The sequence below is a fragment of the Diorhabda carinulata genome, chromosome X (assembly GCF_026250575.1).
Source record: "Diorhabda carinulata isolate Delta chromosome X, icDioCari1.1, whole genome shotgun sequence".
NCBI lineage: Eukaryota > Metazoa > Arthropoda > Insecta > Coleoptera > Chrysomelidae > Diorhabda > Diorhabda carinulata.
In genome coordinates, this window is record NC_079472.1 from 55302270 (window position 1) to 55318000 (window position 15731).

The 15731-nt window shown below is 32.9% G+C and overlaps 3 protein-coding genes across 3 annotated transcripts in view; 2 read left to right on the forward strand and 1 right to left on the reverse strand.

The window, feature by feature from the left end:
• Window positions 1–566, reverse strand: part of LOC130901895 (eIF-2-alpha kinase GCN2) — a 29117-nt gene extending 28551 nt beyond the window's left edge. Inside the window, exons 1-2 of the mRNA XM_057813556.1 lie at window positions 355–566; window positions 119–288 (exon numbers count right to left, since the gene is read on the reverse strand). Coding sequence (XP_057669539.1) covers window positions 119–288; window positions 355–411 — 227 coding nt within the window. The 5' untranslated portion in view covers window positions 412–566. The remainder of the gene's footprint in view (window positions 1–118; window positions 289–354) is intronic.
• Window positions 567–1045: 479 nt separating this feature from the next.
• LOC130901897 (ATP-dependent zinc metalloprotease YME1L) lies at window positions 1046–11181 on the forward strand. Its single transcript, XM_057813558.1, has 9 exons — window positions 1046–1265; window positions 1329–2083; window positions 3751–3935; window positions 4609–4737; window positions 4831–5060; window positions 5750–5910; window positions 8357–8706; window positions 10103–10251; window positions 10754–11181. Exons 1-9 carry the CDS (start codon window positions 1239–1241, stop codon window positions 10934–10936), a joined length of 2169 nt encoding a protein of 722 aa, XP_057669541.1. The 5' UTR covers window positions 1046–1238; the 3' UTR covers window positions 10937–11181.
• A 1308-nt stretch (window positions 11182–12489) lies between these two features.
• LOC130900561 (zinc finger BED domain-containing protein 5-like) lies at window positions 12490–13365 on the forward strand. The gene has a single exon (XM_057811258.1). It carries the CDS (start codon window positions 12490–12492, stop codon window positions 13363–13365), a length of 876 nt encoding a protein of 291 aa, XP_057667241.1.
• Window positions 13366–15731: the final 2366 nt, after the last annotated feature.

Genomic DNA, 15731 nt, shown 5'->3' on the forward strand with positions numbered 1-15731 from the left:
TCATTATTTACACAAGGTAACAATTATGTAAAACAAGAAAAAGAGTAAGTACCACTGCTTTATATATCCAACAACTATTTTTTCCTATGTACATCTATCTTTAACAGTACTGTCATACCTATCTGGATATTTCTCATCGCACTTTATATGTAAATCAACTTGGACATAAATTTCTGTAGTACCGATGCTTCCCTGTTGCGGAGTTAATGTAATTGATACATTTAATGGTACCCAACTGTTCCATGCTCCTTTCCTACGTAAGTCCCTCAAATTTTCATTATAAATTGCCTAAAAAGAAAATGCGATTGACGTAAATTAACTACTGTATTATGTTTTTATGAATTTTTTTTGTACTTGCAAAGCTTCCAACTCATTTTTTTGACGAGTTTCAGCAGATTCTTCGGCTAACATAGTTACATCATAAATGTATCTTGAATCAAATAACTCATATTAAAATAAATCATGTTAAATTAATTATTATAATAAATAATTATAATATATTTTCTATGTTGACTCTTTAATTTAAACTGTTTACAACATAATTATAACCTCACTTTAGTGTTACCAACAAAATAATTATTTATAAAAACCCCTACTATTTGTTATCGACTCGGGTTACTTAAGCCGATTCTAAAGAATTCATTTTTTTTTATATAAAATAAAATTAATCTTTAAGAAATGGAGCTTTGATTTGCTAAAAATATGCAGTTATTAGTCCAAAGATGTAAGACATTATAACGAAATTAATCGCGTAATATAAAGCTATTCTTAGATTATTTTTATATTTTCTAAAAGTCATTAAAATATGAGGAGATCCTGTACACCTTCCAGATATCATATTTATATCAATTGATATCCACCAATATATTCAAAAAAGTAAATGCCTTTATTATTGTAAACAGAGATTTGTTCTACTTATAGCAGTATCAAGGTTTAGTTTTTGTGAAATGATGTAAATATGTATCATTTTTATATTCATATATTTTAGTCCACTTATCGATTGTTATTTAATTATTAGTTATTAATATTATTCATGACATAATAGAATAAAAAAAACTAAGTGTCCGACTTTCGCATGATTAGACACTACCATTGTTGATTGGATTTAATTTGGCAATTACAATCCTGTTTCAAGAAGTTGGACCCTTTGGCTGTCAAATAGGTTATTTTCATCATTACAAAATTGTAGTTTTTCTCATCCAAATAACATTTCATTTTCATCATATATGTAAAATATAATGTTTTCATTACAAAACCATAACCAGGTAAGTTGGGAGAATTGATATCTTTCAATAATTAACTTAACCTTTGATATCCATCTGTTTTAGGCATTTGCTACATTAACGCAGTTTTCGTCTAAGATAAATATCAGGCACTCCGTTTATTTGAAAAATAAATCTCCTGAAAAATCCAAACATGCTCAAGCTTTCCTTTGTCTAGACAGTTTTTTGGAAGCTGTTAAAAATTGTGATTTTTCATTTGCCAAGTATATTAATACTAAATCATTATTGGAAAATCATTTTATAAACAATTTCAAAGTGTCGTATACTTCAAGTAGTACATTTTTTGAAAACAAACATGGTTTCTCAGAGAATGATTTAAATAAGACAGTACCTACAATTATTCTTAAAAAAAATTGTATATATGTCCCCCAGTCGCTGTATAAAAAATTAGTAAATGGATTACTAGTTGAAAACAATAGCTTATTTCAAACTCAGTTGAGAACTTTTAAGACTGATAGAAGTATAAAAGCTGAACTAAATAGAAATCCTCCATTAACAGATCGTGTGAAACAAGCCTTGGGTTTTGTGGGATCTGAAGGACCCAACTCGACAAATTCAAAAACACCAAATTCTCCAGAAAAACTTAAACAGATGTTAAATACAGACGAGAATTTGAATGAAACTGAAAAACAGAGGTTAAAAGTTGCTTTTGCAGAAGGCTATTTAATGGGAAATAGTTCAGTAACAAAACCTGGAAAATCTACAAGATATTTGAAATTAGTAACACAAGTTTTGACGGTTTTTATATTTCTTGCTATCATTTTCAGTCTTGTAGCTAGTGCCAGTGGATCTGTATTTAGGTAAGTATGTAGCAATACCTGTTTTACCTACGTATTAGATAAAAAATGATTTGCATTTAGTTGATTGTTCTGAATTAAATAAAGAGGAGAGGGGGCAGTTTTAAACAAAAAAATAATTAGCTATATTAAAATTGCTATTTATTAGAAAAGTTCATTTAAAAAATAAGCAAATAAGCAAAATGTTCTTAACACTGCATTTTGATATATGTACAATAAACTTAGTTATTATTATAAATTGAACCTAGTTAGATCAGTATCAAAAATAGAGTATCCTGTGGTTCAAGATATGCAACCACTGACAGTTGGAAGATGTGTAACAAATACTTTTTTTTAACATTTATTAGCAAGTAGCATAATAGTTCTATAAGGTTTAGGTTGGCTCAGGGGCCTGAGGGCGTGGGCCTCTTGGCATGATAAGGTTTTTTCCAGTGATAAGACCTCTTTATTTGTTTGTTAGATCAGCTGGCCAGTTTCTTTCGAGTGTTCTATCAACTAGGGGTTCTAAGAGGGGATGGAGTAAGGGGTTACTATGTGATTCTAGCCTTCTATGGTGTTTTGTGCTGTGTTCTGCAATTACGTTCAATATAAAGAGGATTCTTAGGTCTTCATGGAGAGTCTAGTTTGAGAGGTACCATGTAGCATCAGCTGTTATTTGTAGTATTTTGGATTGGCTTCTTTGAATTAAGGTAGTATTCATCTTGCTCACACATCCTCAAAGGTGTGTGACAAATATCAGGAAATATAAATTTCATACCTCCTTCACCTTATTTTCTCAATTACCTGTCCTACCTAGTGCCTAACACTCTTTTTTGTTTTATACTCCTCTACAACATAATAAAAAATATCAGAAGTCATCACATTAGAGAGTAAATCATCTTTTTCGGGGAATTCATGAGTACTTTCTTTCTTTTCATAGTCTGGAAATGTTTCTGGGACACTAAAATCAGCATAAGGTATATCTCAATTTTATTTTCAGAACTTTCTAATTTTTTGTCCTTCTTTGTTTGTATTTTTTGTTTTGGACCTTCTTCTGATGTTGGATCAACTTTCACTTTATTTTTCTCTCTTCAGCCAATTTTTTTCTCATCACAGTCTGCGCAGCCAAAATTTCTTCCTCTATTTTATTTTTGACAGTGTCTCAATAAAACCTCTGGATTTTCCTTTTTTTGACATTTTTCATTATATTTAAATTTGAAGGCTTGGCTTGCTGATTTACAATGTCTGGTAAATCATTGAGTGATAGTATTAGTGTGGCAGTAGATGGGATAGCAGCACTTGTTTTCTTGCTGGCAAAAACATCTCTAAAAGCTAATTCATATACAGGTCACATTCCTGGCTTCAGAAAGCCATTGGTAATATTTTTAATACTAAAAGAGGCTTCATAAGCAATTCTAACAACCTGGAAGATGGTGCTTCATAAACAAAAGTTAAAGTCATAACCAAAAGTCATAGAAAATATTCGCTCGAAAATGTCATAATTTATGATTGCATTGTCGCATTTGACCTATCCACATCAGTGTGCAATATTTCGAAACTTAAGTAGCAACCCTCGTAGGCCCTTTTAATGTTTTTGAGATTTTGTATCAAACTTCTTTTATTAATTTATAAGATTTAACCCTGGTATGTAATAAATATTTATAATCAATTGTAATTTGAATTGTTTTTAGGATACAGTTAGGCAATCAAGTTGAAGTAGATCCTGAAGAAATACATGTAACTTTTGAAGATGTAAAAGGTGTTGATGAAGCAAAACAAGAATTAAAAGATGTAGTTGAATTTTTGAAAAGTCCAGAAAAGTTTTCAAGTTTGGGTGGGAAATTACCTAAAGGTGTTTTGTTAGTTGGTCCCCCAGGTATGAGAACTACAAATAATTTCTTACGTCTTCATTCCAATAAATGCGACTTCTAGTCTTAGACTTCGAATATAAATAAACGACTGGAAAATTATTGATCTAATAATTCTTATATGAAAAAGGTGTTTCCAGATCAGAGTTAATTTTGTAGTAACTTTTTCATTGAGAGGAATTGTATAAAAGTGCCAATGATGCTCACGAATTGATAATATAGTAACTTCATGAACTGTTTACAAGTGGTAAGGGCGATTTAATAGTGGGAAGTTTAGAATGAGAAATGATTGGGTCATCATCATACTACAAACTTTACAAATTATTTCTGGAACATTCCTGAAACGTCTTCGCAACATATTTAGTCTAAAATTTTTTTTTATTCATAAATTTTAGCACACCCTGTTTTAGCCATATCCATTTTACCCACCAGATTTAGCACTTTGGATCTTCCTTAGAGAAATTAATTCAAATTTTGGGCTAGCTTTTCACTTTAATTTTGATAAAATATTTAACTTTTTTGGCTCCACCTCGTAAAATTTAACTTGTAAATTTTTTGTGTCAAACAATATTGTTACTTTTTCCAGGAATTTTTTTAATACTGTTAATTTTAGCTGAAGATACATAATTTTGTGATATAAGTGAAACAGCTTTCTATTTATTAAATGTTTCTGTTAAATAGGTACGGGAAAAACTCTGCTTGCTAGAGCTGTAGCTGGAGAAGCTGGTGTGCCTTTTTTTCATGCTGCTGGTCCTGAGTTTGACGAAGTCTTAGTTGGACAAGGTGCCAGGAGAGTCAGAGATTTATTTAGTGAGTAGAATTATCAATAATGATATTTCTGTATTTCAAAATAAAATTATGTCTTTCAGTATTGTCGAGCTTATAATTTTTTTCATGTTATAGAGGCAGCAAAAAAACGAGCTCCATGTGTGATATTTATCGATGAAATCGATTCAGTTGGTTCGAAACGTACTAATAGTGTATTGCATCCATATGCTAACCAAACCATTAACCAGCTACTTAGCGAAATGGATGGTTTTCATCAAAATGAAGGTGTCATTGTTTTGGGAGCCACCAATCGAAGGGATGATCTGGATCAAGCTCTCTTAAGGCCTGGACGATTTGACGTAGAGGTAAATACAGCTTCCAATTTAATCTTATACAGTTTTAAGACAATAAGCAATATCAACACATAGTTACAAAAAGACCCAGCTCAATCCTTATGGAAATTGGGTTTCACCCAGTTTTTTTTAAACTTGGCACAATGATAGTTTGAAGCCACCTGATTAAAAATCTCAGTGGGCACAAAACCCCAAAATCTAACCAACTCCATTATAACCAATCCTAAAGTGTCCGAAGGTATTTTAAGAAAGTCTCAATTGGCAGGAAACCCCATAAACCATGAAACCCTGCAAAAAATCTTAAAGGTACCCTAAAAGGAGTGGTTTCGGCCAGTTTTTATTACACAATGTTAGCTTGGAGCAACTTCATTAAAAGTCACCCACCAAAATCTACCCAACTATCTAAGAAAGCTGTTTGAAAGTCTCAATTAGTAGGAAACCCTAAAATTTACCAAACCTCCTAATAACTACCGAAGTATCCGACGAGGGTACTACTACTTGAAAATTCAAAGTATTATGAGTTGTTTCCTATTGGACTAAGAAAAAATGAAAAGAGAATCTTCCTATTGAAATTAAGAGCTCATATTTGGTGAGAATTTTTTTAAGGTGTCTAGCAACCGTTTTTTCCGTGACACTTGTGGGAGAAAAAAATCATTTTGATTATAATATTGCAAAATATAAGCTTATAATTTATGTTTCAGGTTACTGTTCCTACACCTGATTATACCGGAAGAAAAGAAATATTAGGCTTATATTTAAGTAAAATATTAGCTAGAGATGTAGATTTAGAATTATTAGCACGAGGAACTACAGGTTTTACTGGGGCAGATCTCGAAAATATGGTAAATCAAGCAGCTTTAAGGTACATTTATATTTTTTAATTTGTTTATTTAACACTAACTTGACAACACAATCTTGGTGGTTCCAATTTACAATTCAATAATATAAAAAAATTATTTATAAAATTTGTTTTCATTGGTTATTAATGATGTTTGGAAATCTATTATTGCATCTAAAAAAATATTATACGGGGTGCAATATTCAATATGAATCCCTAAATTGATTTATCCAAAGCTGGCCTAGTGTACTGCATGATGAAAAAAGTTAAAAAAACAAATGAGCTTTGTAAACACTATAGCGCATTAAAATTTATGGTCAATTTCACCCTGTAAATTAATAAAGAAGAGGAGTTGACACTTTCCAATAGCCTCATGATATTCTCCCTGAGGGGCTCTATATATAGTAGGAGTAAGTAAAGTTCTCCATGACTCACTCTATATGCAGATGATACTGCTCATATTTAATGATCAAAATTGGGAAACTGTGAAGAACCGAATTATTTCATGGCAACCTTATTGAGAAGTGGGTCAAATTTTGATCATTATTTTTTTTAGATTTAGCTCGTGGGTCACGTATCGTCAAGTATTTGTTTGAAGATGGAATAAAGAATATCATATACAATTTATATTTTGTATAAACATTTATTAATTAATAACTATATATATATATATATATATATATATATATATATATATATATATATATATATATATATATATATATATATATGTGTGTGTGTGTGTGTGTGTGTGTATATAATTTATACATGAATAATAAAGTTGATTGTAAAGTATTTTTGTCTTTTTAAGACTGACCAATAAATTCTATATTAGGTTCACTTCAGGTATTGATTCTGTAAGTTCATTTTAGCAAAGATTAAGATAAGAAGTTGTGCTAAACCAAGCTGAAAGTTTGCCAATCTTAATAGTAACAATAATTCCAACATTTCAAATGTGATCAATGTTAAGGCAACCTGAAGTGGTGCTAGACAAGAAATTGCTTTCAAGTCAAAATTAATATTGGACCTCGTTTGACAAGTCTCTTACCACTGCATCATGGTTGTCCCTAACAAAACTTCCTTAAGTAAATTAAACAAATTCCTAACGTCAAATTTTATATAATATTTGTTACCGGCTTAAAAATGAAAATAACAAAGCCAAATGAAATGAACAAAAAAGAAGTAGACTACTCTTTAGAATTTCGACTTGCGCACAATCAAAATGGCACGAAAAAATCAAGTGAACTTCATCTGCACATGCTTTTGATCAAGAAATATTGCGTCTTTTAGGCCGCTTGACATGATGCAAGACAACGTGCAATGCAATACAAGGAGCAATATGAAGTGCAGCTGATTGTTTCATGTCATGCAAGATCTCGGTTTGGTGTCATTTTTATTGCACACAAGCTGAAATTCTAGCAAAAAAAAAACTTTTTACTTAACAACCAACCTATCAGAGCCGGACAGAGTCATCGTGGCCCCCGGGCCAAAATACTTAAGGGGCCTATGTAAGGCGGGCGTTTTACGTGAATTCTTACATCAAGTTGATTTTTCGTTATAGTCAATTTATTCATTATATCTAACTAAAAATAGTACAAAATTACGTTCATAAATTAAAAACATTTTTTTCTTATTTTGCCACCTACAAATTCTTCAATAACACTAGTGCAGTCAATCGATTTCAGTAGCTCATTTTCAATACACAATACGCTATATTGATTTAATTTTTTTTTGAGTCATTGTGGTTCGGTGGTCATCTTTAATTAAGGAGAGCCTTGAAAACGATCTTTCCCCACTAGCATTTGATGGCATTATATTTAAAAATATTCGCATAGCGATCTCAACATTTGAAAAAAATAGCAAATAGTTTTTCTTCATATATAAATTGATACATTTCACCAATGAAAAGTTTTTTGGTCGGTTCGAAAACATTTGCGTTTAGTAGATGGCATTTAAAATGAATAAATTCAGACTCTATATTGGCTGCATCGAAGTCCTTAGGGTAAAAAGTACAAGATTCTGAACATTGGCGATGGATGTATTTTTTCGCTTGCATTCATATGTTTAAAAATCAATCATATGGCTCGTCGCGAGGCCCCCCCGCAGTGGGGCCCCCGGCGCACGCCCGGGTTGGCCCATGCCTAAATCCGGTTCTGCAACCTATCCATAGGGTCCAAAAGCAAGGCTACTAGTTTAGTTATTCTCATTTTTATACCGGTTACAAAATATTAAACAAAATTTGAGGTTAGGAGTTTGTTAACTTTTACTAATGGGATTTTTGTTAGTGGTAGCTGTGATACAATCGCAAAAGATTTGATTAATGTCAAGCGACATGTAATATTCATTTATGCGATATTTTACAATTTATTGAACGTTATCTTGCACAATGTCAAGCGGCCTTTCTTGCAGGTTGTCTTGCATCATGTCAAGCAACCTTTACAAACAATAAAAAAAATTATTTTTTTTATAGAGCTGCTATAGAAGGCGCAGAATATGTAGCCATGAAACACTTAGAGTCTGCTAGGGATAAAGTACTTATGGGACCTGAAAGAAAGTCCCGTATACCTGACGAAGAAGCTAATTTGATAACAGCTTATCATGAAGGCGGACATGCAATAGTAGCTTATTACACTAAAGATAGTCATCCATTACATAAAGTAACTATTATTCCCAGAGGACCTAGTCTTGGACATACTGCATACATTCCAGAAAAGGAAAGATATCATATCACAAAATCTCAATTATTAGCTATGATGGATACAATGATGGGCGGTAGAGCCGCAGAAGAACTTATTTTTGGACCAGAAAAAATTACTTCTGGTAAGTACAATTTCAGCTTTTCATTAAATATAGTCATAATAATAATTCTTTCTACTACGTACACTGTGGTAGAAAGAAATGACAAAAAGTGGTCCAGAACACTTTTGGGGACCAAAAACGTTTGGGTTGGTTAAAAGAAAAAACATCTACATAATTGCTAAATGCATGCGAGAACTGGGAGTGCACTCAGCGAAACTGGAAAACTTACGTAAACTGGAGCTAGCGGATTTCTTTAAATGTATTGAAGGTAGAGAATGAAATAACTACTAATATAGGAGGCACTTTTCTGAAACTGAGTGCAGAAGGGGCGAGAGCTTTCATGGCCAGTATTTTTAACTCACTCCTTCCACCAAAGGGAGTGATTAGATTTGCAGCGATATGGAATTTTTATATATAAACCCTTCTGCTCGAAAACTTGTAACACGAGCGACTAGATATGGTAACACAGGTATATTATTGTATTTCGTCAAAATAGTTTCTAGTTGTGTACGTTTGCTGTCAATTAAACACAAAGAATTATATTCTAACCTAATACAATTTTTAATAGTATTAGTTTATGAGGTAGAGCAACATGAGTGCAATTGATGCATCCAATTATCCCAGGTACATAATATTTTAAAAAAGAATCTCAAACATTTCAAATTTATATTCAACTGAGAATAAATCATATGTAATTTTTTCCTTACTTTCTTCTAATATCATTTAACTCGGGAATTATTATTACATACTACCATTACCAAAAAACTTCAGTGCTGCCAATAACTAAATGAAATCATTTCATTTTAACGTTCAGAGAGCTTAACAACTTTTTATAGTTTATCAATTATGAACCTGGCAGCTACATATTTGTAATAAGTTTATATAAATCAAAACCAAATAAAAAGTAAAATAGTTTTTACTTCTGTAGTTTTTACAGGTTCGTCAAGATATATTCTTATTGTGTCAAAACATATCTGAAAGGTTCTATGATAAACCAAAATATCTTTTTAAATTGGTCACCACTGAGTTGTATTAGAAGGTCTCTTGAAACAACTCAATGGGGGCTCTGCAACAAATATCTTTAGTTTCTTCCAGCACTCCAATATACAGGAGATCATACATTATTACAATCCCTTATATATGACTACAATCATAACTTATTTATATACAATTATAATTTTTAAAACAATGTTTAAATAAAATGATAGATTAGAACTGTCTATTTACATGCGAATGCAAATGAAATAAATTTCGATCCCCTCGCATTCAACGATATTGTTCCAAGCGAGGACCTGAGAATACTGGCCCAGGTCTCAGTGAATCGTCACTGAGACACAATGCCTCATAAGTCAATAATATGATACTGATTTTTATAACATTTTCTTTTTCAATATACATTTATTTGTCAATTTTATAGGTGCCAGTTCAGACTTGAAGCAAGCGACTTCTATCGCTACACATATGGTAAAAGACTGGGGGATGTCTGAGAAAATTGGTCTTCGTACAATGGTTGATAACACTAAAACTTTTCAACCAGAAACCTTGGGTCCTTCAACAAATGAAATGGTGAGTGTCGCTATCTACATCAATGTTTTTTTTTATATAATTTTCCATATTAATGAAATATTTTCTATCGAACTGTACTTTTTAAAAACAATCACAATTAGATACTTCATTATGATATCGGTTTTTAAGCGTGAAGAGTTGTAATTTTTGGAATTAGTGATAATTATACTGAGTATTGTGTAATATGACCACATCAACACTCACAATTATACTATTTGAAGCACGTTTCGATAACCAAATTCTTCAGAATCTGGACCAGTTTACTTTCGATTTCTGAAGATGATGAGGTGGTTATGGAAATTTGAGACAGTGTAATAATTGAGTGTTGATAGATTGGGTGAACTTAATAATTCCAATATGAACAATCTGTTTACTGTCATTACATTATTAATTGTTAGTGCTGGTGTAGTGATAGTAATGAATATGTATACTGTATATTTAAACATTTGTGCCAGAAAGACTTTATTTTCAGGTTTGATTAAAATTTATGAAATAATTTCAGGTCGACAATGAAATTCGTAAAATTTTATCAGACAGTTATGAAAGGGCCAAGAGAATCTTAACATTGCACTCGAAGGAACATAAAGCTTTAGCAGAAGCCTTACTGAAATATGAAACGTTAGATGCGGAAGATATAAAAGCAATTATGTCGGGAAAGGCGGGAGGCGGAGAGAAGGCACTTTAGTTTTAACAAAATACCTTTTTGTTGTTGGAGAGTTCCGCATTTTTATTTAACTTGATGAAGTACAACAAATTGAAGTATTTTGGATATTTTGTATGTTCTGTAAATATTTTAACGGCTAGTTCAACAAAGTCCCAAAGTCGGGTTTATAAATTTCATTTCTAATCAGTTTAACTTAATTTTTGTTAACTTACGATTTATTTGGACAGGATTTATTTAAGAGTGCATAATAAACTGTTATATCTGTTTTTTATTTATTTTTTATTTTTCCTCATTATTTTCTGTTCTAACTAGCTGAAATACTGTAATGTAGATACGACTTACATAAATATACTGCTCATAAAGATTTTGACAATGTTTGGTTAAATGATCCCTATGAAATCACTCTTCTATCAATTACACCGAACCAATTAACACAAATTAATCAGCAAAGGACTTTACAGCACCGTTAAATTGATACGATTCATATTTATGATATAGTTATGTAGCTAGATCTGCTTACTCATTCTTTAATCATCTAGCTCTTGGTCTTCTGTTCATTAGCAATGGGGTTTCTATGACACAATTTTTTTCATACATCTTTTGTCCAGAATGCATGTCTTTATTCTGATCAACGTTATACTGGCACTCTCTTGGCTTGACACCTGGTAGCATAATGGTTATGGAAAAAAATTCACCTAGATTGAAGGCATATCAAAGGAATAGAAAAACTACTAGAATCTGGAACAGTCTTTGGAAACTGAGTGGAGAAGGGGACACAATAGAGCTTTAAAGTCTAAGGCAGGGGTGCTCAAACGGTCGATCGCGAGTGCTTTTTGAGTAGATCTCGAGAAGAAAAAAATTTTTAATAAGTAGGTAGGTAACTAAATTACAAAAATGTATTACGTAATAAAATAACACTGCTTGCGGCAAAAGGCGACTTTTTCAAAGGAACGCGCGGCACTTGTCAAAGAAAAGCCGCGTTGTTACTAGACTAAACTGTACTGTCTAGTTTCGGGCGGCGCGTTTGACGAGAACATTCGAGACTCTTTCACGCCGATATAAATGTTGCGCCTGCATGAATTGGAGTCATTCTGAATTGTAACTTGATAGCGATACTACGTCGATACAAAGTTTATTATTAAATAGAAGAAAATGAGTGCAGTGAAGAAATCTAAAACGTATCATTTTAATAAGGATTGGGAGGAAGAATTTTTCTTTTGTATGGTGAAGGATAAGTGCATTTGTGTTATTGTCGTGCGTCAGTTGCAATACCTAAGCGTGGTAACTTAGAGAGGCATCATAAAACGGTTCATAAAAACTATAAAAAGGATTTTCCGCCACAGAGTGAATTAAGAAAACGAAAAGTAAGTGATTTTATATCTTGTTTGAAAAAAGAACAAACCACGTTCACAAGACCAGCCAAACAATCAAAAGCTGCTACGATCTCGTCATTTAAAATATCTCATATATTGGCGAAACACAAGAAACCATTCGATGATGGATCGGTGGTGAAGGAAGCATTTAGTGAAGCGGGTGAGACTTTATTTGGAGATTTTAAAAATAAAACGGAAATCATGTCTGCTATTAGAGAACTTAAGTTATCTCGTCCGACTGTCACAAGACGTATTGAAGTCATGAGTCAGGACATCGCAGATAAACTAAAACATGATATCATGGAATGTACATACTTTTCTTTACAGTTCGACGAAGCCACCGATATGACAGACACTGCCCAGCTGTGTATTTTTATTCGGATGGTATTCAATGACATGTCGGCTAAGGAAGAATTTTTAACAATCATTCCTCTGAAGGGGAAGACCCGTGGCGAAGATATATATGAAGTTTTCTTTAATTTTGTAAAAAACCACGAGCTACCAATATATAAATTAGTGTGCATTACAACCGATGGAGCACCAGCAATGACTGGAAACAAAAACGGTTTTGTGGCATTGTGTCGAGTTAATGAAGAATTCCCTTCATTTTTTTCATTCAATTGCATTATACATCAACAAGTTTTGTGTTCCAAAGTTTTAAACACGGAGAAAATTATGGGCATTGCAACAAAAATTGTGAATTCCATCCGTGCACGTAGCTTGCAACGGCGGCTCTTTCAGTTGCAGCTGGAAGATAGGGAGTCTGCTGAACACACTGATTTAGTTCTTCACACAGACGTCAGGTGGTTGAGTCGCGGAAAGTTCCTACAAAGGTTTCAAGAATTATTGACCGAAATAACAGCTTTTCTAGACGAAAGAGGTGATGACACTCAGATTTTGAAAAACGAAAAATGGCTGACTGATTTGGCATTTTTGACTGACACCACAATGCACTTAAACATCGTTAACTTGGAGCTTCAAAGTAAAGGAAAAACTATTATTGAGATGATTAGCGCAGTAAACGCATTCAAAAGTAAATTGCAACTTATGATAGATCAACTGAAAAGAAGGATCTGAAACATTTTCCGTCTTTGAAAGCAAGGATTCCTCAGTTTAATTATGATACGTATGAGGCTGAATTATCAAATATTTTGGGACAATTCGAAATGCGTTTTTATGATTGCAGTAAATTGGAAAATATAGCATCATTTATGAGTTATCCTTTTTCATGTAAAAACATTGAGGAATTAGCTACTGAAATAACAAGTCAGTTTAATATGAACTCATGTTTTGTTGAAAATGAGTTGGTGCAGATTATATCAGATATACATCTCAAAGCTACAGCATCTGATACAAATTTCTGGTGTTTTATATCTGAAGATAAATATCCGAATCTAAGGCAAATCGCCCTTCAACTGACGGCATTGTTTGGGTCAACTTACTTGTGCGAGTCTGCATTTTTTGAAATGAAGACTAACTGACGATCATATGTCATCATGCTTGCGATTAGCACTCAGTGGTTACGTACCATCTTATGAAAAGTATGCTGAGGACATGCTTCAACATCCAAAGCCACTCTTTAGTTAGGTTTAACACCATATGTAACTCTTTTGTTTTGTAACAACCAATAAACTCGCAATTTTGAATAACTATGAGTTTTTTCATTGATATTGTAGAGAAGAACCTAACTAAACCTAACCCAAACCTAAAATAATGTACCTATATTGTGCAGAAAGCTAATATCTATATATGCCACGGTACACCCTACCTAGGTAGGTAGGGTGTATCGTGTATGTACGACAACCCTGCATCACACATACTTGCAGCCTCTCAGAGTCGATCGTAAGTAGTCTAAAAATATTGAGGTAGATCGCCAGCAGTTCAAGTTTGAGCACCCCTGGTCTAAGGGAATCGTCACTCTATCAAGTAGCATGAAACTACAGCCGAGGATGGGACTTTGCTTTCTTAAAAGTACGCCTATATTAGGTTTTTGACATCTTCTCAATACTAGCAACTTCCTTACAAGTATAGGTTTAGTAACTGTGCATTTTATGATTTAATGTTTGTTAGTCCTAAGATAAACTCCCCAAAATAGAGAGTCAATTTACTGAAGTACAAATTTTATAACTGTAGCCTACCTCATCACATCCACCGAAGATTTTCCTCATACTAGGAGGAAGTCTTGCAAAACACTTGGTTCTACCATCACTTTCGCAGCACAGGGGAAAGAAGTTGTAATATGCTAATCGGCCTATTACTTTCCGTTATATAGTTTTTATATTTCGTTAATTATTCTGACACAGTAGACAACTTTTATATAGCTCAACTGCCAAAAACTCAGACTTTATTTTGTCGATATCCCACTTCAACTCGATTCTATTAAGGTAGCAGCATTTCCATATCATATTCGTGTGTAGTTGTTGATGGTATCCAGTTGTATATACTTCAAGATTGTCAGGTATAGAGTTTCCATTGGTAGGCGGAGGGTGTCTCTACCATACACATTTTCAACAACTTATGTATGTGGAAAATCCCACTTCGAATATTCTCTATTGAATATTAATAAACAGTGCTATTACTTATAACTCTATATATGAAATATTTATTGTAATGTAACCGTTTTAATTTCGTTATATAAAATAAATGTTTTTGTTGAACTCTTGATGCCAATTTTCCAATTCTGTAGATTTCACTAAAATTTTTATGAAGCATTTGAACAATTTACCAAACACCCTTGTACAGAGGGACGCGATCTAGGGTGAGAATGAAAATTTAACACCATCACAACGATGGTTTTGTTACATAAAGATTTGTAATTGTCTTTCCACTAGACTACGACTGAAAGACCTAGCATGGTATGAGAGGACCAGCAGATACTAAGTGAGTTAGTCCTTTGTATACCACGAATCTTTGCTACTACTATAGATGGGGGTAGGTTGTGTTGCTGGAGCAGACAGTAGTGGCACGATTTGACGCGAGGGCTACTCCGTTTACCTACACCATAGTTAAAAATATTCTTTTAGTGTTGTAATTCATTGTATTGTTTATATATGGATAACAATTTCGCTTAGCGCCTTCTAGTTGATTCTTATCATTACAAGCCAAAGTAAAAAATACCTTGAACGGTAAATTTGTGGAAACGAATATGTGATCTGACCAAAGCCACCTTGGTACTGGAGACAGGGAAGCATTAAACCTTTGGAATAGTTTTAGTGAACTGCGGAAATTGAAGGAAGAGAACTATACTAAGCATCGCCTATGGTTATAGTGAGATAGTTCGGATCACAACATTACTTTTTCTTTCTTTTTTTTAATTCTAATTCGTGACCCCCTCCTCTCCCAAATTGAGAAGCTGAAACTGGTTATAAAAGGTTATAGAAACGCACAGCAGACAGTATAATTGTGAATGTTGGTGTAGTAGTGATGAACAGAGTGTTCAGAAT